This window comes from Rhinoraja longicauda, chromosome 11 (assembly GCF_053455715.1).
Source record: "Rhinoraja longicauda isolate Sanriku21f chromosome 11, sRhiLon1.1, whole genome shotgun sequence".
In the NCBI taxonomy this organism is placed as follows: Eukaryota; Metazoa; Chordata; class Chondrichthyes; order Rajiformes; family Arhynchobatidae; genus Rhinoraja; species Rhinoraja longicauda.
The window spans coordinates 36921516-36945150 of NC_135963.1; the positions used below are offsets into that span (position 1 = coordinate 36921516).

General features: G+C 44.4%; 1 protein-coding gene across 2 annotated transcripts in view; it reads left to right on the forward strand.

The window, feature by feature from the left end:
- astn1 (astrotactin 1) overlaps positions 1-23635 on the forward strand; it is a 1605092-nt gene that overhangs the window by 1004688 nt on the left and 576769 nt on the right. For both annotated transcript variants that reach the window (XM_078407397.1, XM_078407398.1), the window contains one exon: positions 1119-1285. In XM_078407397.1, coding sequence (XP_078263523.1) covers positions 1119-1285 — 167 coding nt within the window. The remainder of the gene's footprint in view (positions 1-1118; positions 1286-23635) is intronic.

The window sequence follows — 23635 nt, forward strand, 5'->3', positions numbered from 1 at the left end:
GTCAGTAGGGTGAAGGGAAATGATCCAAAACTGAAAAGATCAGGATTTGTCAAAAGAATAGTCCTGAAGAATGATCATACCAATGCCTTGTTGAAAAACTCCAGCCAGAGATTGCTATTAAGATTGGCCAGGGAAGCAGAAATTTCACTTAATAATGATGCTCATAACTTAAAGAGAAAGCCAAAGCTTTGAGTTAAATATACAAATGTATCAAGACAGGGAGATCAAATAGCCTAAGAACTGAAAGTATGGTGGAGAAATGTCCAATCTTGCAGCCATTGCATAGCCCAGAAGCTGAAACCTGAAACTACAGACTCAAAATGTGGACACTTCATATGTTTACATCCTTATTTTACATTGTAATTGTTAACTCCAGCTATACCAGCTATTTACCCTCTACTCCAATTTTAAAGAATGGTCCTGACCTGAAATATTGCCTATCCATTTTTCTCCATAGATGATCCAACAGCTTGTTTTTCACTGGAAATCATGTTAGATGGCCAGGAAAAGCAGTCCTTGTACAAGATTAATGAGTTTTCATTAGTTATACCCTCCAGGTTACTTTAGTTTATTGTCACATGTACTGAGGTACAGTGAAAAGCTTTTTTTTTGTGTACTATCCAGTCGGTGGAAAGACTATACATGATTATAACCGAGCCGCCCACAGTGTACAGGATCAAGGGAATAACATTTAGTGCATGATAAAGTCCAGCAAAATTTGATTAAAGATATTCCAAGGGATTCCAATGTGGCAGATGTTATCTCAGGACTGCCCTCCAGTTACATTCTCTCCTACTCTTGGGCAATCATCAGGTTTGATTGCTCGCTGGATCCTGATCCTGAATATACTTATTCAAAATACATAAATAGATGTAATAATGTTAAAAGGTGTCAGACCATTAAAAAAAAAGCAAATATATTGGGCAAAAGACCAAGGAAGGCAAAGGATGAAAGGTGCATTGTTATTACTGACAAAGGAGCAATGTGCTGCACAAGCTGATAGCCACTTGTCTGTACTGGGCATATCTTTCAACCCTATCATTTTGCTTTTATACTGAGACAGCAGGTTATCTTTTGCTCACTTTGTAATGATTCTTGTCCCTTTGTTTTTCCTGCAGTGCCCTCTGGGACTCAGCCCAATGAAGGATGGCTCCGGCTGTTACGACAGGCATATTGGCATTGACTGCTCAGATGGAATGAATGGAGGCTGTGAGCAACTCTGCCTGCAACAGACCATGCCTCTTCCAGATAACCCCTCACTCTACAACATTGTGATGTTCTGTGGGTGAGTCTCCTCTCTTCACTAGTTGATTTACCACATCAAGAAAATAAAATTCTCGATGCCTTGAATGGAAGAAAAAGCAACAAATCTTAAATATTTCATGTTGCCAGCAGACAATCATTATTCTCAGTTCACTTTATGTGGTTTGAATACATTAAAGAATGGTTTGGGTCTGGTAGATAACACTCTGATTTTTAATGTTTAGAGAAGGAAGTTGATGCAGGTGCTACCACAATGTTTAAAAAATATTTGGACAGGTACATGGATAAGATAGGTTCAGAAGGACAAGGGCCAAACACAGGCAAGTGGAATGGGGCATGTTGGGTGGCGTGTACAATTTGGGCCGAAGGGCCCGTTTCCTTGCTGTATGACTCTACGACTCTATTGATTATTGTTATTGTCATATATACTGAGATGCATGAAAAACTTTGCTGTGCGTACTATCTAGGTAGATTGTACTATCTAGGAGTATATCAAGTATTGCAAAAGAGAAAACAGTGTGTAGAATATGATGTTATAGCCACAGGAAAAATGCAGATAAAAAAATAAGTTCAAGGGCCACAGCGAGATAGATCGGCGGCACGGTAGCGCAGCGGTAGAGTTGCTGCTTTACAGCGAATGCAGCGCCGGAGACTCAGGTTCGATCCTGACTACGGGTGCTGCACTGTAAGGAGTTTGTACGTTCTCCCCGTGACCTGCGTGGGTTTTCTCCGAGATCTTCGGTTTCCTCCCACACTCCAAAGACGTACAGGTATGTAGGTTAATTGGCTGGGTAAATGTGAAAATTGTCCCTAGTGGGTGTAGGATAGTGTTAATGTGCGGGGATCACTGGGCGGCACGGACTTGGAGGGCCGAAAAGGCCTGTTTCCGGCTGTATATATATGATATGATATGATATGATAATGGGAATTCAAGCCCAACATATGAAATGCCTGACAAACAGCAGGGAAGATGCTATTCCTGAATCAGGTGGCATGTGCTTTCAAGCTTTGGTATCTTCTGCCCGATGGGGGATGAGAGTATGACCAGGGTGTGAGCAGTTCTTGATAAAGCTGGCTGCTTTCCCGAAGCAGTGTGAAATGTAGATGGAGTCAATGGGTGGGAAGTCTGGTTTGTGTGTAGGTGGGAAGGCTGGTTTGTGTGATGGATTGGGCTACCATTGGCATTGGTGCAATTCCAGAATGCATAGTTCCTTTCAATGACTCTTTCGAGTTGGCCGACTTGCTGGATTTTATTTATGGGTCATGTTGTCACGTGGTGCAATTGTTGCTTCTCACATTGGACGGATATTACAGCTTTGTTTTAAAGAAAAAAACAGGAAAAAAAAATTATACTTTTTTCTCGACATTCCAACTATATACTTTTCCCTGGCTTCATGTTTGGTGCCTCTTCCCTACTTAACTCATAGCATTATCTTTCTTCCTATCTCTGGTCTTTGTCCTCCCACATACCAATTAAAACTCCCCGTCACCTGTATTCATTGATCACTTGTCAGACTTTGCCCTGCTCCCACCTCTTTTCTGGCTTTCTCCCCCCTGCTACAATCAGTCTGAAGAAGGGTCCTGATCTGAAACATCACCTTTTCCATGTTCTCCAGCGATCCTGCCTGGTCTGCTGAGTTACTCCAACATTAACGTTTGTTTTCTCCTTTCTTCCTTCTACGTATACAAGTTTAAGTGATATCCGATCAACCATTTAAAAAGAACAATAAATGACGGGGACACACAATGGGTGAGGCGGCATTTGTGCCGGGAGAAACAGGATGAACACATCAGACCAGACATTTCATCTAAACTGGAAACTTTGCGAGAACGTTTAAAAGACCTTTGGACATGTGTATAGAGACAGTAGGTTTAAAGGGTTATGGATCAAACGCGGGAAGATGGAACTAGTGTAGATGGGGCATGTTGGTTGGCGTGGGTGGTTCGAGCTGAAGGGCCTATTTTCATGCTGTATGACTCTATGACTTTAACAGGTCTGCTTTAGGTGCAGAGTAGGGGGAAGTGAACAAAAAAATGGTTCTGGCAGAAAGGAGACCAGGAGACACAGGTGACAAAGAAATATGGTTGTAGAAGCAACTGTTGGAGAAGAATTAATGATCTTAAACACACTAAGAAAATCAATACTCATGAAAGTGCCACCCAAGACATGAGAACTGGGAGCTTGTAAGAGAATTGAAAACTAATTTAAACTGTTATCTGTACTTCAATGTAACACTGGGTGGAATTACTAAAGTGCTTGATGTGATAATGTAGGTAATCATGTGAGGTGAATGAGCCGGCCCTCTGATGGTCAGCATATCAGCATGGACAATTACCTCTTCCTATGCCTGCTCATTTATACTGCTGTCTGTTCATTGTACTTCAGACATCACCTCACTACCGGTTTTTATCATTGAAGGGTTTTATCCTTCTTCTGCACACTCTTCTCATCAGAGTCCTTGGCATCAGCCTTACACGGTATTACATTGCATTTTGCCATTTAGCCTGACAGGCCTTGGCCAGTGCTTTCACTGTACAACCCCCTCTCATGCTACTTAATCTAACTGCTTCAGCCAATGCTCCTTTTTTATGACTGGTATCCTTATCTAGTATTCCCTGAAATGCATCTTTGCTATTTTTCCTCAGATGCTATATGTGACCATGAGTTTCACTTTGAAACTATTCTTCAGATAAAGCTGTTTCTCTTGCATAGTTTATTGATTTGTCAGTGCTTGACAAATCAATCTATCATGTACAGGTCCACATCTGATTTTCTGGCACCCTTGATATCAGTGCCTTGCTGGATTATGTGTTTTGCCAGATCAACAGAGGTCAAGGCCTTGTGGAAGGGGAATCAGAGATACCCAGATACCTGCAAATACTGCCTTGAAACCGCACCTGGAGTACTGTGTGCACTTTTGGTCTCCAAATTTGAGGAAGGATATTCTTGCTATTGAGGGCGTGCAGTGTAGGTTTACTAGGTAAATTCACGGAATGGCGGGACTATCATATGTTGAAAGACTGGAGCGACTAGGCTTGTATACACTGGAATTTAGAAGGATGAGAGGAGATCTTATCGAAACGTATAAGATTATTAAGGGGTTGGACACTTTAGAGGCAGGAAACATGTTCCCAATGTTGGGGGAGTCCAGAACAAGGGCCCACAGTTTAAGAATAAGGGGTAGGCCATTTAGAACTGAGATGAGGAAAAACCTTTTCAGTCAGAGAGTTGTGAATCTGTGGAATTCTCTGCCTCAGAAGGCAGTGGAGGCCAATTCCCTGAATGCATTCAAGAGATAGCTGGATAGAGCTCTTAAGGATAGCGGAGTCAGGGGGTATGGGGAGAAGGCAGAAACGGGGTACTGATTGAGAATGATCAGCCATGATCACATTGAATGGCGGTGCTGGCTCGAAGGGCCGAATGGCCTCCTCCTGCACCTATTGTCTATTGTCTATTGAAAGTCGGCTATAGGAATGGATCTACCTGCTCCAGCCGGGCCGGAGTTCCAGAGCCCTGGACGCAGAGTGCAAATTCGACTCACCGATCTGCCATGGAAGTCCCGATGAGGTCACGATCGGCCACCTTACCCAGTCTAGGCACCACATTTTTGAGGGGATTTCCGGGGGGATTTGGGCTCTCGTAATTTTGTCCGGATCAAAGAAGGCACTGGAACATCAATTGCCAGAAAATCGGTGGTGGATCTGTATTTCTGAATCCTGGTTTTGTATTTCTTCAGTGGAACCATCTTTACATATAAAAAGAAATCAGTTCCTTCCGATCTGATTATCGTCAAATGCCCCACAGCTGGTCATGTAAATACGTAGTCTATTAGTCCGAGACCCAGCGCTTCATCAAGTGACTCTTTTGGAGCTAAAGCTGCTCGTACATTTCCATAACACCCACAAGTATTCTTGGAGTCCTGCCGAGTGTGAAGAAACCAATTTCTGGCTGTTTGAGACCATCTACCTCAGCTGCAAGGTACTGTATCCTCACGTGTTCCTATAGGAAGTGCACCAAGCGCAATCACTTTCAATAGCTTGATTGATGAACTTCCTTTCATCATACGGCAGCAGGGTGGTTTAGCAGTGGAGCTACTGCCTTACAGCGCCAGAGACCCGCGTTTGATCCTGACCCAGGGTGCTTGTCTGTACGGAGTTTGTATGTTCTCCCCATGACCTGCGTGGGTTTTCTCCGAGATCTTCAGTTTCCTCCCACATTCCAAAGACGTACAAGTTTGCAGGTTATTTGGTTTGGTGTAAATGTAAAATTGTTCCTCGTGTGTAGGATAGTGCTAATGTGCGGGGATCGCTGGTTGATGTGGACTCGGTGAACCGAAGGGCCTGTTTCCGCACTGTATTTCTGAACTAAAATCTAAACTAAACATAAGGTTGGAAAAGTGAATGTTCACTGCAGAATGTACAATGTTCAATTCCATTCATATCACGAAGGAAAATGAAGTAGTCCATGACCACGTGCAATAAGACCTGGACATCATTGTTGTGTGAGTATTAAAAGACATGCATTATTCTTCCAACACTCACAACAATTAATTTTCATTGATGATCTTCAATGTCCCATTGGTCACCGCGGGCAAGAAACTAAACGGGAATAGTGGTTCCAAGTGCAGGTCTGAGACTGATTGTGTATCTACTGACAATCCAACCCTCTCCCTATACCTCAAAATACCCAAGAAAAGAACACAATCTCTGGCAATCAACCAGATTGATTAATCTATCATGTAGAAACAAGGAACTGCAGATCCCATTGTATAAAAACTACACAAAGTGCTGGAGTACTTCAGCGGGTCAGGCAACATCCTTGGAGAACATGGATATATGACGTTTTGGGTAGGGACCCATCTTTTCAGCCTGAATTTCTCTTTCCATCCCTGCAAGATGGCAATTCCTTCAATCATGACCTCTATTCCCAACAGTTTTACCTTGTAAATCTGTATACTGAAATACTGTTTTCGTCACGGATGCACATTACTGCTTATGTCAGTCATTAACATCGCACTGGAATCACTAACTTGGTTTTTATTTTCCCCAGTTCTTTCATGGAATTTGTGAATCTCTGGCAAGACACCATTTAATTAATCCCAAATTACCCATGAAAAATAGTAACAAAGCCAGCAGTGTGTAAACAGTCCGAATCAAGAGTTTAGAATCCATTATAAAGGATGAGTTTACAGAGTACTGAGAAGTTCACGATAAAATAGGCTGAAGTTAGCATGGCTTTGTGAAGGAGAGGACTTGCCTGCAAATCTGCTGGAATTCTTTGAAGAAGTAAATAGCAGGACAGACAAAGGAGAGTCAGTAGATGTAGTATACCTAGATTTTCAGAAAGCCTTTGATAAGGTGCCACATGGGAGGCTGCTCAGGAAGATGAGAGGCCATGGTATCAAAGGGCAGATAGTAGCATGGATAGCACATTGGCTGAATGGCAGGTCAAAGAGTGGCAATAAAGGGGGCTTTTTCTGGTTGGCTGCCAATGACTAGCGGGGTTCCACAGGGCGGTGCTGGGGCCACTGCTCCACGTTGTCTATCAATGATTTGGATGAGGGGATTGAAGGCTTTGTGGCCAGGTTTGCGAATGATACGAAAATAGGTGGAGGGGCAGGTAGTGTGGAGAAAGCAGGGACTCTGCAGAAGGACATGAACAGTTGGGAGAGTAGACAGAGAAGTGGCAGATGGAATACAGTGTAGCAAAATGTGGAGTCATGTGTTTTGGTAGAAGGAATAAAGGCGTAGATTAATTTCAGATTAATCCAGAAATTGGAGGTGCAAAGGGACTTGGTGCAGGATTCCCAAAATGTTAATCTACAAATTGAATCGGTAGTAAAGAAAGCAAACTCAATGCTAGCATTTATTTCAAGAGGGTTTGTGCACAAAAACAGGGATGTAATGCTGAGGCTCCATAAGGTGCTGGTATGGCCGCATTTGGAATATTGTGAGCAATTATGGGCACCATATTTGAGGAAGGATGTGCTGGCTCAGGAGAGGGTCGAGTGGCGTTAGAATGATCCCAGGAATGAGTAGAGTAACATATGATGGCTCTTGATAACGTTTGATGGCTCTGGGCCTGTACTCGCTGGAATTTAGAAGAATGAGGGGGGACCTCATTGAAATGTACAGAATAGTGAAAAGCCTGGAAAGAGTGGATGTGGAGAGGATGGTTCCACGAGTGGGAGATTCTAGGACTAGAGATCATAGCCTCACACTGAAAGGAAGATGGAGGAATTTAGGAAGATGAAAAGGAATTTCTTTAGTTGGAGGGTGGTGAATAAGGCTGTGGTGGCAAAGTCAATGGATATATTTAAGGCAGAGATGAATAGATTCTCGATTAGTACAGGTGTCAGAGGTTATGAGGAGAAGTCAGGTGAATGGGGTTAGGAGGGAGAGATAGATCAGCCACGATTGAATGGGGGAGTAGACTTGATGGGTTGAATGGCTTAATTCTATTCCTATCTCTTATGATCTAATGATCCGTACAGATAGCACCCGTAGTCAGGACCAAACCCGGGTCTCTGTTGCTGTAAGACAACAACTCTACCGCTATGCCACCATGCGGCCCTCGGCCAGGACCCTTCTTCAAACAGTACTATGTTAATTTTGTCTACTTTTTGTGTACTGGTACCTGTTAAAGGAAAGCGAGGTGCGAATCAGCCAAGAAAATAACCCAGAAGAGCTGGTGCAAGTTGTTTCATATTTACCTGCTGCTGTTATTTTTGAGTCAATATGAATGAAGTCTGTGCAAGCCAGAAAATTATATTTATGTGATTTCTTCATGAAACCAGTAACCTCTTGTTTGCCAGGCTGAATTTGCATTTTTAAGGGGAAACACATTTTAGCAATCCCCATTGCTCAAAATGTAGCCGCTGTTGAAAGATTCATGACAGCTGTGTTGGTCTCTGATTTGATTGTGGTATACTTTGTAAAGGGAAGGAAGCCAGGAGCAGTCTTGGTAAATGTCACTGCTATCCTGCAAAACTGTAAGCGGAAATATTAGACTAAATTATTGGATTAGACCCAATGCTCTTTGTTAAAGTTTCAGTGAAAATGATTGACTTGGGTAGTTAAAGAGCTGCAATTTGGAGAAACTTCTCTTTGCAGCAGACTGCCAGGAACATTGAACGCCTGCCCACATACACATAGGGTTGGCACAGGGTTTTCACAGTAAAAAAGATAAATTGTCAATTGAAGTAAAATTAAAAGGTTAAGGGAACAGATTGGGGAAATAGGTGGCCTGAACAACTATTAAAAGATTTACAAAACAAGAATGGGCCAATTGGCTGTTAAATTACCTTGGCTTGTCACCAAGACTTAACCAGGGTCCCAAAGTTTCCAATGGGTTGCTCAGCACGTGTCCCAAACTAGAGGCCAGTTTCTGTCCTCTTGCGCAAACAAAATGCATTGTGGAAAACATGAAATGCCGATGCTGGTTTACAAAAAAGAACACAAAGTGCTGCAGTAACTCAGCTGGTCAGGTAGTCTCTCTGGAGTACATGGATGGGTGACATTTTGGGATGGGACCATTTTTCAGACTCCAGAAAAGTCCCGACTTGAAATGCCACTTATCCATGTTCCCCAGAGAGGCTCCCTGACCCATTGAGTTACTTTAGCACTTTATGTCCAATTTGTGGCAATATTTAGGGGTGAGAGTAAAAAGAGATTTGGGCAGCAGGAATCGCAGGATGTGGTAACAGGGTAAGAAATTTGCCGATGTACTGGTCACCATTTGTCTTCCTCCTACTCCCCTTTCAATGATCTTTTGAAAATGACATGAAAAGCAGCTGGTTGAATTTAATTCAAGTAGAAAATGCATCAATCAGGAAAAGGACAAATTAAACACAAGTTGCTATGCCTTCAGGACAGAATAATTAGTGAGTATGCAGTCCGTTCAATGTAGTGTGGTTGCCTAATACACTCTGTCCTATACAAGTGTGTGCAGGTGAATGCATATCCAGGTAGGACCTCGATTATCAATAAGTTGGCAAGTTTGTGCGTTTGATTCTGACTAACCGGGCGTGAACCCATTGGGTCCAAATCTCTCCCATTGGGTGCAAATCTCTCCTGTGGGCCCGGCAACCCTCCGTGCTGACCTCTCCTACGGGCGCAGCCTCTCCATCACAGCCTCTCCTGTGGGCCCGGCAACCCTCCCCCAACTGACGATCCGTGGACCCATTGAAAACTATCCTGCGGGCCCGGCAACCGTCCGTGCAAACCTCTCCTGCGGGCGTGGCAACCCCCGTTGGGTGCAAGCCTCTCCTGCGGGCCCGGCAACCCTCCCCAACTGTCGATCCGTGACCCGTTACCAGCCGGGGAGTGTCCCCCGGTGCCATGCGCGTGGCGAGGGGGGAGAAGAAAGGGGAGAGGGAGGTATTCACCTCAGCCCCGGGTGGCCAGAGCGAGCCGTGGACCCGTTGGGTGGAAACCTCTCCTGCAGCAGCAGTTCGGCAGTGACGGCCATCTTGTTTGACCCTCTGCCGAAGCGCTGCACTACGGGAGGAAGGTCAGTTGCGGAGCACATCAGGACGGGCGCCGGTCCTCCCGGCAGGGTAGGGGAGCGCATTTATGAAAGTTTCAGCTCAACGGCTCAGCAGCAGCGGCAGCTGGATGGCTCGACAGCCCCCCCTTATTGGCCGTCACTCCCATCATTCTGGCAGGTCCCGCCCCCGGTGGCTTTTGTGGCTTCCTTCCCCCTCGTTGGCCGCCACTCCCGTCACTCGGGTGGGTCCCATTATGACATTGTTAAAAAGTGATTTTTAAAGTTTAAAAAGCATTAAAAAATTAAATATAACATACATTTGAAGCCCAGGACAATGATGAGTAAGGTGGGCCTAAAATTGTCATGCTCGATTACAATCGAACCATCCAGGGTGCTGCACCAATGCAGGAGAGGTTTGGGCCCAACGGGTCCACTTGGTCTAGTCTATTACTAAAACTCTTTGTTTGTATTCTGAGGGTTGATGTTAGTTATTCTGAGGGATGTTATCCGATTACTTTTTTGTGCCCCCGTCACAGGATAACTTGACAATTTCTGGACCACCTTACTCACCTTTGTCCTGTGGACCCTTTCATCCAAGTTTAATTCAAATTGGGCTTATATTTTTAAAGTTAGAGACATTTTAAAGTAAAAGAATTCCCTTATAAAACCGATTTCTTGCCATGTTCAGCGTGTGACATCAGAATGGCACCCGCCTGAGTGACGGCCAATGAGGGAGATGGGGGGTTCTCAGGATGACAGCTGGGGACTGGACCCACCAGAGTGATGTCCCACGAGGGGGGAGAAATGAATCTTTAACATTTTGCTTCCATCCAGCTCGATGCCCGTTTGGTTCGGGTTCCACGAGGGGGGGAAGGTGAGGGGGGGAAGGTGAGGGGGGGGGAAGGTGGGGGGGGGAAGGTGGGGGGGGGAAGGTGAGGGGGGGAAGGTGAGGGGGGGAAGGTGGGGGGGGGAAGGTGGGGGGGGAAGGTGGGGGGGGGAAGGTGGGGGGGGGGAAGGTGGGGGGGGGGGAGGTGGGGGGGGGAGGTGGGGGGGGGAGGTGGGGGGGGAGGTGTGGGGGGGAAGGTGGGGGGGGAAGGTGAGGGGGGGAAGGTGGGGGGGGGAAGGTGGGGGGGGGAAGGTGAGGGGGGGAAGGTGGGGGGGGGAAGGTGGGAGGGGGAAGGTGGGGGGGGGGAGGTGGGGGGGGGGAGGTGAGGGGGGGGAAGGTGAGGGGGGGAAGGTGAGGGGGGAAGGTGGGGGGGGAAGGTGAGGGGGGGGAAGGTGAGGGGGGGGAAGGTGAGGGGGGGGAAGGTGGGGGGGGAAGGTGAGGGGGGGAAGGTGGGGGGGGAAGGTGGGGGGGGAAGGTGAGTGGGGGAAGGTGGGGGGGGGAGGTGAGGGGGGGAAGGTGAGGGGGGGAAGGTGAGGGGGGGGAAGGTGAGGGGGGGGAAGGTGAGGGGGGGGAAGGTGGGAGGGGAGGGACGCCGCCCCTGCTCTTAAACTGCCGACTCCTTCCAGCTACTTTTTACTGAGCCTGAGCCATCCAGCTCGCACTTGTGCTTCCGCTGCTGTTGCACCCTTACTGATAAGATTTTTGATTTAAAGAAAGAATGATTTATTTTACTGATAAGTTTATTTGATTTTTGAAAAAACATTTTCATTTTACAAAAAAAGCCGTTAAAAAATCCCGTTTGTTTTACAGAATAGACACTTTATTTTAAAGGAAAGCTTTTTCATTTACATTTTTCTCATTTAAACATAACATAACATAACATAACATAACAACACTTTATTGTCATTCGGCACAACACCGAACGAAATTTCAGCAGTCACAAGACACAGCAAAAAAGAAAAGAACACAGGACACCCGACCCCAACACAAACATCCATCACAGTGACTCCAAACACCCCCTCACTGTGATGGAGGCAACAAAACTTCCCCTCTCTTCCCCCCGCACCCAGGGACAGGCAGCTCGACCCCTACCGAGGCAACCGACACGCACAGCCCCTGCAAGGGGATGGAAGGCCCCGCGGCCGAGCCGCCCCGGGCACCGAAACGTCCCGCGGCCGCACCGGGCGATGTTAAGTCCAGCGGCCGAGCCGCACCGGGCACCGAAACGTCCCGCGGCCGAGCCGCGCTGGCGATGTTAAGTCCAGCGGCCAAGCCGCGCCGGGCACCGAAACGTCCCGCGGCCGAGCCGCACCGGGCACTGAAACGTCCCGCGGCCGAGCCGCGCCGGGCACTGAAACGCTAAATAAAAGCAGTTCGGCTTAAATAAGGGAAAAAAAAACGTTTACTTTAAACAAGAAACGCTTAATTTTACAGAAAAGCTTTATTTGATTTTTAAAAAGTTTTCTCATTTAAAAAAAAAAGTGAGAGAAATAAAATATTTTAAACGATCTTTAAAAAAATACGCTCAATGCCTGATTGATCCGGGTCCCTTTTGGAGGTAGCACCGCCCATTCTTTAAAAAACCTAGAAAGATCACGGGGAGTACGTGTAAACTCCATACAGACAGCACCCATAATCAGGATAAAACTCGGATCCCTAGCACTGTAAGGGTGTGCTGCCGTGCCGCCCTGGTTTTTTGCCCAATGACAATCCTGTTTGAACAAGGGTCCAGACCTAAAACATCCCTTATCTACAGTATGTCCTCAAGAGATGCTGCCTGAACTGCCGAGTTACTCAAGCACTTTGCTTTGCTTTTTGTTTTGTGAATTCAGTAAACTTCACTGTTCCCATCCCGATACCATCTGATATTTTGTTTAATTTTCCAGCACTTACTTAATTAACTAAATTAAAATTCCCTAGCTGCCGTGATATAATGCTCAGCAGTGCTCCGTGACATTCCTCATGATCAAGCTGACTCTTTTAAATTCATGGGTAGATTTTTAACAACTATCCAGATGTAAAACCAGCATAGCAGATTGTCCATTAGAGAAACCACTTGAGTTTCATTATCAGTTTTATGCTTGGATGACAAGTTCAGCCTACTCTATTGTCTCTGTTACCTCATGAGACCAGTGAAATTCTGGATGCCAGTTCGAAACATAGAATTACATCCCTTGGTATCTCAATGGCTTCTCCTCAGAGGTGGGGGCGGAGGTAGAAATAATGAGAATATATAGACAGACTGCAATGAATTATGCAGCTCCAATTAATTAGAGTTCTGTGCAAATATCAACACTGTTATGTGCCTTAATGGAATTATATAGTTTTCACAGATGTAAGCAAACACATACACACAATCATCGTGCATCAGCAAATGTGGCTTATTACAGAGATTTGCTGTTTTAAATGGCTGGCTGGTACATCTCCAGTGACATTGATGGTTTTCCAGATGTTAGGTGCAGTATGAAGGTCGGTAACCAGCTATTTTTATCTATTTTTTGCACATGTGGCACACATCTGTCATAGCCATCATCTGGTGAGCAGCTGTGGAGAATGTTTCTAGAGCAATCGAGGTCATGCAGTTAATCTGGATGCTGATCTTTGAGCCGTATGGATTTCCAAATAAGCAGAACAGCATAGTTCAATAATAAATTAATTGGTTACAACTAAGGATTATCCAACTCAGTGGCACTGGTTTTCCATTTTAAACATCAAATAGTTGGACTCCATTACTTTGGTTTGGAGTCATTAAAGTATATGACATGTTGTAAGATAAAATGAGACTTATAATGGCATAATTGTTGTACCACGGCATTATTTTAAGTACATTCAGGGTCAAAAAATTGTTGTATAACAGTATAACAGTATAACAGAGCTTTATTTGTCGTTCGGTACCGAAGTACCGAACGAAACTACATAGCAGTCATAGAAAAAAAAAGAACACAAGACACATAACCCCAACACAAACGTCCATCACAGTGACTCCAAACACCCCCTCACTGTGATGGAGGCAACAAAACTTCCCCTCTCTTCCCCACGCCCACGGACAGACAGCTCGTCCCCGACCGACCCGCACAGTCCCCGCACCGGGCGCTGAAACGTCCCGCGGCCGAACCGGGCGATGAAAGGCCCGCGACCAAGCCTTGCGCAGCTAAGTCCCGTGGTCGAGCCGCACCGGGCGATCTCAAGTCCGCAGCCGAGCCGCACCAGCGATGAAAAGCCCCGCAGCCGAGCTGCACCGGGCGATGTTAAGCCCCGCAGCCGAGCCGCACCAGCGGTGAAAAGTCCCGCAGCCGAGCTGCACCGGGCGATGTTAAGCCCCGCAGCCGAGCTGCACCGGGCGATGTTAAGCCCCGCAGTCGAGCTGCACCGGGCGATGTTAAGCCCCGCAGCCGAGCTGCACCGGGCACTGTTAAGTCCAGCGGCCAAGCCGCACTGGGATGTAAAGTCCAGCGGCCAAGCCGCACCGGGATGTAAAGTCCAGCGGCCAAGCCGCACCGGGTGATGTAAAGTCCAGCGGCCGAGCCGCAGCGGGCGATGTTACGCCCCGCAGCCGAGCCGCACCCCGCGCCGTGAGGAAGAGAAAAGTTCCCCCCCCCCCCACACCCACCCACCCACACCACCACCCCCTCCCACACATACACAACCAAAAAAAAATACATAAAAACCATCCCAACACCGACACACAACAATAAAAGGGAGAAAAAAAAGACGGACAGACTGCTAGTCAGCCGCTGCCGTTAGGCGCCGCCACGTGCATTATCCCATCAAAGCAAACTATTCTTTTCCTCTGCAGAATATAACCTACATTGATGGATTCTTCTTTCGGTTTTCAGGGGCAGTATTTTTCAAGGTTGTTTTTTTCTTGCTATTTACGGTAAAGAAGTTTCCAGTTTGTTACTTTAGTTTAGTTTAGAGATATAGCACAGAAACAGGCCCTTAGGCCCACCGAGTCCACCCGACCACCGATCCCCGCACACAAGCACTGAGGACAATTTAACATTTTTACTGAAGCCAATTAACTGACAAACCAGCATGTCATTGGAATGTGAGAAGAAACAGGTGCACCCGGAGAAAACTCACACAGGTCACGAGGATAACGTACAATCTACCTGCAGACAGCACCCATAGCCAGGATCGACTCGGGTTCACTGATGCTATAAGGCAGCATCTCTCTCGCTGCGACACCATGCCATCCATCTTAAACATTACAGTTGTCACTGGTGTGAGTTGTGCCTAATCAAATATTAAATCCAAAAACACATTGACATTTCTTAGTATGATGGATTTACAGTCTCACTATGAAAGGGATGACTCTCTTCTATGTTCCAGGGTGCATAGAGGCAGACTGCAGGCGATTTCTTTAAGCAAGTGACTGGAAGCAGGAAAGAACTTTGGAACTCTCCTAGAATACCTTACATTTTAGTCATTTCCCTCAATTGTATCTGTAATTTTCACAACTTGAAAATTGTTGACTTAAGACCTTCAGACACAGGAGCAGAATTAGGCCATTCGGCCCATCATGTTTACTCCACCATTCAATCAAATCTGATCTACATTCCCTTCTCAACCCCATTCTCCTGGCTTCTCCCTGTAACATAATAACTGTCTCAATGACCTCCTCTGATAGCTCATTCCATGTACCCAGTACTCTCAGCATGAAAAGGTTGCCCCTCGGGTTCCTATTAAATCTTTCCCCTCTTACCTTAAAGTACTGTTCTTGATTCCCCACTTTGGGTAAAACTCTCTCCATCTACCCTATCTATTCCCCTCATGATTTTATACACTTCTATAAGAGCACCAATCCTCCTGTGTCCAAGGAATAAAGTCCTAGCCTGTTAGTGTGGTCTAAAGCAGTAATGAGGCAGATGAAAGACTGAAAGTTAGTACAGAGGTCAACAGTAGCAGCATTAAGGCAGGGAGCAAGGATGGACTGTTGGATTAAATTGTATTTATTTCAGTTCCAGGCAAGGCAGATGAGCTCAGGACATGGATAATTGCATGGGTCTGGCACATTATATATAGTACAGAAACATGTTCAAGGGAATGTCAGAACTGGCAGCATAATACAAGCGCTACAGGCAAAATAGAGGAAAGAGAGGAGGGGTGGCTGCATTTATTTGATTAAGGACGACATCACAGCTGTCGTTCAAGATAAAATTAATGAGGGACCATCCATCTTGGCTTTATGGGTGGAACTTAGCAATAAGAAGGAGATGATAAGAAGTGGGCCAAGGAATGGCAAACGTATGTTATTCAGATGTGAGATGTTATTCAGATGTGAGATGTTGCATTTAGTAGGTCAAACAAGGTTAGGACTTTCATAGTGAATGGTAGGGGTTTGGGGAATGCTGTAGAACCAAGACATCTTTGAGAAATTAAAAGTACATGAGGGAAGTGGGACCCTATTGAATACTTTTGTAACTTTATTGATGCCCTTTACATACTCTTTGCATATTTGTGTGCTCTGCAAAACAAAGAATTTCACTGTACCAATTAAGTATCAATCAATAGTTCCCTAAAAGGTGGTGTTACATATGGACAGGGTGGTGAAGAAGACTTTTGGTGTTTTGGCCTTCATCAGTAAGGGCATTGAGTATAGAAGTTGGAGTATTATGTTGCAGTTGTAAAAGACACTGGTGTGGCCACACTTTGAGTATTGGGTTCACTTTTGATCGACCTGTTTTCAGGAAGATGTTGTTCAGCTGGAAAGTGGGCAGAGAAAATCTACAAGGATGTTGCCAGGACTCAAGGGCCTGAGCTATAGGGAGAGGTTGGGCAAACTGGGACTTTATTTCTTGGAGATTTGGGAACTGAAGTTTGACCTTACATAGGAGAATACAAAATCATGTGGATCTCAGATAGGCTGAATGCACACAGTCTTTTTCCGGGATTGGAGAATCAAGAACTAGATGGTATAGGTGAGATAGGAAAGAATTGCTCGCAACTTGAAAGGCAGCTTGTTCACAGAAACGGTGGAAAGTATAAGGAACAAGCTACCAGGTCAAGTGTTTGAGGCAGGTACAATAACAATATTTACATGGATAGAAAGATATAGAGGCATATAGATTAAATGCAGCCAAATAAAACTAACGTAGATAGGATTCTTGGTCAGCATGAACGAGTTGGGCCTGTTTCTGTGCTTTATGACTAATGACTCGAAAGCTAATCTCTAAAGTGGCCAAGCAAGTAATCACAATGATTCCTCGCCACAATTTCAAGGAAAGTTCAGGATTTGCATTAAATGGCAATCTTGTCAATTACAGTGTATTGTAAAATATCTTCCAAATTGATTAACATCGATAAATGTTCAACACTTGACAAATTTGAATTTTGGTTGAAGTTATTTGTTTTCACTTTTGATTGCCACAAAATAATTTGTTGGGAGGTTGGTGTCTGATATAATGGGTAAAGGAAATGAGCTCCAATTTGCAAGATATTGTCATTGTCACGCTCTGGAATATGCCCAGAGGGTTTTTGTCTGGTTTACGTGTTTTTAGGATCTGACATGAAGAAATAAGTAACCAAATTTGTTGATGACTCAATTAGATGATACAGTAAGTAGTTGATGACTCAATTAGATGATACAGGAAGTAGTGTAGGTTTGAGCAAGAAATAGTTAAGGAATGCTGATGGATTAAAGTGTGGCCAAATTATGAGTGTAGGAGAGTTGAGTGTAGGAATTTATCATGGCATCCACAATGGGCACAATAAAGGTGGATTCGATTATTTTCTAAATGCTTTTCTTGCATTAGATTGGGACTGTTTCCAAATTAAGATCAAAGTTTGTAACTGTATGGGCCTTTGAAAGAGGAAGATTATCTGAAAGATATCTCCCTAAAAATTGTATCAAAATCAGTATATGCTGATTGGAGCCATTGTTTGACCATACACGGTCACAAACAGAGAAGGACTTGTCTTGTCATTTCATCAAGAAGTGGCTAAATTGCCCATGTCCTTACAGAATCCTGCATCAATCCACTCATGATTTTTGAGCCCTGTGAAACCCAGGGAGCAGCTCAACTTAGCACCTTGATCAGGACTTTGTTTCTGGTCCGGGTTATACTAGATTTGTTGCCACTGCTAAAGAGGAAGGGACTAGAAAGGGGCCCTTGAAACTAAGCGGCATATTGGAAAGTGGTCAGGAGGTGCACGACCTTTCCATGTGCCACTGCATCCCAATAGAAATGGAGAGGAGCAATACCCAACTGTGTTGGGAGCTGTACAATTGGGCTGATGGAACCTTTAGTGGCTGACCTATATAGCTGACTTCAGCATCATAACAATAAATCTAAATGACGAGAAGATGGGAACGAGAGGGAAGAGGAATAGCTTTGGGGTCCATCCACACAAGCCACTAATAACAGATGTAGAAAAGGACACAAAGTGCTGGAGTAACTCAGCTGGTCAGGCAGCATCACCGGAGAATATGGATAGTGATGTTTTGGGTCGAGACCCGAAGAAAGGTCTCAGTCCGAAATGTCACCTATTCATATTCTCCAGAGACTCTTCCGAAGTGATATCTATCCATGTTCTCCAGATGTGCTGCCTGACTTGTGGAGTTCTCCAGCCCTTTTTGTCCTTTTGTGCATTAGCAAGCATCTGCAGTTCTATGTTTCTATGCTATTGAAATGCTTAACAAGCTCTCTGAAGCAAAGTGAAAACTGGCCAACATTTACATAAACCTGCTTAGACAACAATTGCTCCCATCAAGTATTCTAACTGAGATGTGTGCCCATAAAGCTCTCTGCCAGAATAAAACAATGCTACTCTCAGCACTGAAGTGAAGAATAAAGCCGGTTATGCAGAATTGGTTGTTTAAATGGCTTTTGCTATTTATGTTCAGCTTAGGGGATAAATTGAACATCACAGCTCACAACCACTTCACCAAATCTTTGGAGCAATTTGGTCCAATCTTTCTTGCTGACACCCTTGTGACTGCACCATATGATCGTTCCATCCACCCACCACCCTTTGTGTGGAAAAAGTTACCCCTTGGGTTCCTATTAAATCTTTTCCTCCTCACCTTAAACCTATGTCCTCTTGTTCTCAATGCCCTTTCTCTGGGCAAGAGACTCTGTGTCTACCCGATCTATTCCTCTCATGATTTTGTACACTTCAACAAGATCACCCAATCTAATCCTGCACTCCAAGGATTAGAGTTTCGCCTACTCAACTTCTCCCTCTAGCTCATGCTATTGATTGGGTAGTGGGAGAACGTTCAGTTTTGTTCCCAAAAGTGCTCACAATCGTCCATATCCATGTGCACAGGTCAGCGTTTTACATCAAGATCATTAACTTTACGTTTAAAATTTGTGTCTTTGAATCTCTGCACGAAAGCTGCAGTGGTAAATGTGACAGCCCAAAATTGAAATTCAGAACTGATTAAGTGGGAATGGCTTTCTGCAGCTCGTCTCGCATTTATTTTAAAGCTGCCAGCTTCTGACAGTTTTGTGCTGTAATCAGTAAGTACGGTTCAGTAGAAAACATATAATGTGAGAGCTTCAAATAAACGAAAGGTCATATCCCATAGATTAGACTAATACATGCCTGAAGTTCATAATTACCTCAGCTTCTCCGAGAAATTGGATTGATGCGTCACCAGGATGCACACACCTATATCGATTACATGAATTAATTAACAAGAGCAGCAAAATTTAAGGTGAGGATGAGGAGGATTTGTTTATCATTCGCATACCGTGGTTAAAAATTATTAAACTCCAACTATTTAAACTTAATTAGATTCATGTCCGATCAGTAGAGAACATAAATTTCCACAAATATGACACCATTTTGTTAGATTTTTTTTTCGAAACACTTTTTTGTTACTCCTTCCTTTGCCTTGCCATTCTACCAACTGATATGATGTTTGCTGTCTTCATTTCCAGCTGAAAGATTTTGGACACTGTAGACTTGATGAGAATTTCATGTCCATATATTCTCCTGTCTTGTTCAGATCAGCAGAACCAAGTAAAACTACAGACCGAATCAAGAGTGATAAAGTGAAGGGATCTGTCTAAAGGTCCGTGAGAGACTGTTCTGTTTAAAACAAAAACTGCTTGATGTTGCTATAGTAAGGCTGTGTCAGGCCAATGTGTCTGAGGACTTGTCTGGATTACACAGGAGCACGGAGAAAACCCCATGGACCTCAAGATATTGACTTGAGTGGAGATAGACACAATCGCTGTAGTAACTCAGCAGTCAGGCAGCATCTATGGAGAAAAGGAATGGGGAACGTTTTGGATCAGAACCCTTCTTCAGACTGAAAGATAGAAGTGGGGGAGGAAACTGGAGGCGAGAAAAGGCCAGAACAAATCAGGGCTGGCGACATATACCCTCAGGAAGGGTGGAGTTCATAATGGCCCATTGCTGGCTAAGAAGGACATGCTAACTAAAGGGATAAAAGGATGCAAACAGTAAAACTGGTGGAGGATGGTGGGAGTGGGGGGGGGGGGGGGGGAAGGGGGGGAATGCAGAAGTTACTTGAAATCAGGGAAATCAATGTTCATACCATCGGGTTGTAAGCTGCTCAGACCGGTCTGAAGAAGGGTTCTGACCCGAAACATCAAGTATTCCTTTTCTTCAGAGGTATTGTCTGACCCGCTGAGTTAGTCCAGCATTTTGTGTCTATCTTTGGTATAAACCTGCATCTGCTGTTTCTTCCTACACATTGACCTGACTGACACAGGTTTGGTAAAATGAGCTGTCAACACATTAAAAAAGCACATGTTTGTTATTGGAAAGTCTAAACACTTCCACAATAAGCGAGCAGGGAATTGTCGGAAATGACCATGCTGCCTATAAAATATCAGATGCAGACAGCAAGTGAGGGAAGGGGTACATGAAACGAGGAAATTAATTCTCGTCATTCACCAAGTGGCCTTTTAAAATATTCTTACATCAAATTCACTCTCTGTTAATGTGGCACAAGTAGAAAATTATTCATCTTGGTGAATAGTCTTTAGACTTCAGAGATACAGTGTTGAAACAGGTCCTTCAGCCCACCGCTCACCCTGTACATTAACACTATCCTCCACACTAGGAATAATTTACAATTATCACTGTTATTATCTATCCCATAAACCACTGACATTTCTTTCAAATTGCTGTGTTTCATCACTGACTGGAGTTTCCAATATCTAAAATATATATTTTTTAAATGCAACAAATATGCTTTTCAAAATAATTTGATCAAATCTAACAACATTTACCTTAGTTTATTATTGTCAAGTGCATTGAGGTACAGTGTAAAACATTTTTGTGTGCTATCCAGTCAATGAAAAGACTATGCATGATTACAATCAAGCCATCCATGGTGTACAGATGCAGGATAAAGAGTACGTTATTCAGTGTACGATAAAGTACATGGATAGGACAAGTTGGGCTGAAAGGCCTATTTCTTCGCTGTATAACTCTACAACTGAACTGTCTTCTCAACCGTTTTTGCGCAGCCTAAAGCTCCCGTCTACCTTATTGGAGATCTTTAAAAAGGACTCCAATGAGGTAGATGGAAGCGTTTGACTGCGCTATAGTGGTTGAGAAGACAGTTCAGTTGTAGAGTAACTTGTCACAAATGGCTCACCTTAGATTATTATTTTTCCCAGAGCTCTCTACTATTTCCCTCGGGTGTGTTTCCACTGACTTGAGTTGTTCTGTGATCTGGATGAGACATGGTGCCAAATCCCTGTATGTTCTCGGGTAGATAGGAGCGACCCCATTGGGCTACACTGCAGCCCAGCTGGTAGAGCCACACCGTCTTGCATTGCCAGAGACCCGTGTTCAGTCCTGACCTCAGGTGCTGCCTGTGTGGAGTTTGCAGGTTCACCCTGTGACTGAGTGGGTTTCCTCCAGGTGCCCCGGTTTCCGCCCACATCCTAAGGTCATGTGGGTTTGTAGGCTAATTGGCCATGGGGTCAATTTCCCCTGGTGTTTATGGAGTGGATGCAAAAGTGGGATAACACACAACTAGTGTGAACAGGTGATTGATGGTCAGCATGGACTTGGTGGGCCAAAGGGGCTGTTTCCATGCTGCATCTCCAAACTCAACTTGTTGATTTGCAATTTAATTGACCATTCCAAATTGTGCTTTGTAAGTAATAAAATTTTGGGGGTATTGTTGAGAATGTGGGGAGAATAACATGGGATTAATATATGACCAATTTAAATCATCTATTGCTGTGCTGTACCTCTCTGTCTCTATGGCACTATTTTAATGAATGGCAGATTGGTTCTTCCCAGCACTGCTAAAGCATGTCATCTAATCATTATCACCTTGTTTATGCTGCCTTGCTGTGTGTGAAATGGTTACCGGCTTCTTTACAAAGTTGACTTCACTTCAAAAGCACATATCACATTGGTTGTAATGATCTTTGGGAAACAGGCACTGTATAAATGTAAGTCTGCCCATCAGAGTATCTGCCCGTCCTGCTGTAATTTTTTTCTTGCAGCCTCTCAAAGTATCTACATCCATTTACACGATGCCTTGGTGAGGCTGATCAATGATCAGTCTCACCCCAGATACTCCTTCTCCCCTCTCCCAGCAGGCAAGAGGTACAACAGTTTGAAAACGCACACCTCCAGACTCAGTGACAGTTTTTTCCCCAGCTGTTATCAGGCAATTGAACCATCCTATCCACAACTAGACAGTGGTCCTGACCTACCATCTACCTCATTGGAGAATCTCGGACTATCTTTAATCAGACTTAACTGGACTTTATCTTGCACTGAATGCTATTACCTTTATCCTGTAGCTGTACACTGTGGACGATTTGATTGTAATCATATATAGTCTTTCTGCTGACTGGCTAGCATGCAACAAGAGCTTTTCACTGTGCCTTGGTACACGTGACAATAAACTAAACTAAACTAAACCGTGCACTAATTTTGAAGACCCAGTGCTGGAATAACTTAACGGGTCAGGCAGCATCTCAGGAGAATAAAGTTAGATAGCGTTTCGGGCTGATTGTAGGTGGGGGAAAAAGAAATCTGGAAGCGAGGAGGGGTAAGATAAAGCCGGGCAAGTAATGCCACACAGGTGAGGAGGGTTATTTGACAGGCAAATGGATGTACAAAGGACAGAAATGAAGTAATAGGTGTTCCAGCACTCTGTGTCATCATTTGTAAACTAGCATCTGCAGTTTCCTTTTTCTACAATCACTAATTTTGGTATGAAATTTCTTTAAAAGCTATGGAGAAAATTTTGCACTCTTTATTTCTGACTTTCAGGATGGAATGAGGCCATTTAGCCCATTGAGTCGATGCTGACTCACAACATTTTATTCCATTGCCTTCCTGTGCTACCTCACCTTGAACACACTTAATTTATAAAGGTCATTGTAGAGAGGATATTTGGGATATTTTAATAGTACTGTGATGTATTAATCTACCTGTTTAAGGGAGAATGTATTGGAAAGCATTGATAACAACGCAGAGGAGATTTGCGAGGTTAACGCCTGGAATGAGACACAATGACTAAATACAAAGAACTGCAGATGTTGGTTTACAAAAAAAGGCACAAAGTTAACTCAGCAGGTCGGGCAATATCTCTGGAGAACATGGATAGGTGACATTTCAGGTGATGTTTTGGGTCAGGACTCTACTTCGGACTAACATCCAAATCATAGATAGCCACTGTTCTCCTGATCTGGAGTCCCTAACAGTTAAATGCAGGCCTTTTTACCTTCCTCGCGAATTTACAGGGGTTATAGTAACAGCAGTCTACATCCCACCGAATGCTAACGCTAGCACAGCTTTAGGCTACCTGCTCGGTGCAATAAACTCACAACAGAGCACATATCCAGAAGCAGCCCACATCATAGCCGGGGACTTCAACCATGCAGACCTAAAGTCAGTTCTCCCGAAACTTGAACAACACATAAGATGTGCTACCAGGGGGAAAAACACACTAGACAAGGTTTACTCAAATATTAAGAAGGGTTTCAGGTCAGCACCACTACCACACCTGGGGCAGTCAGATCACCTGTCCATATTCCTAACTC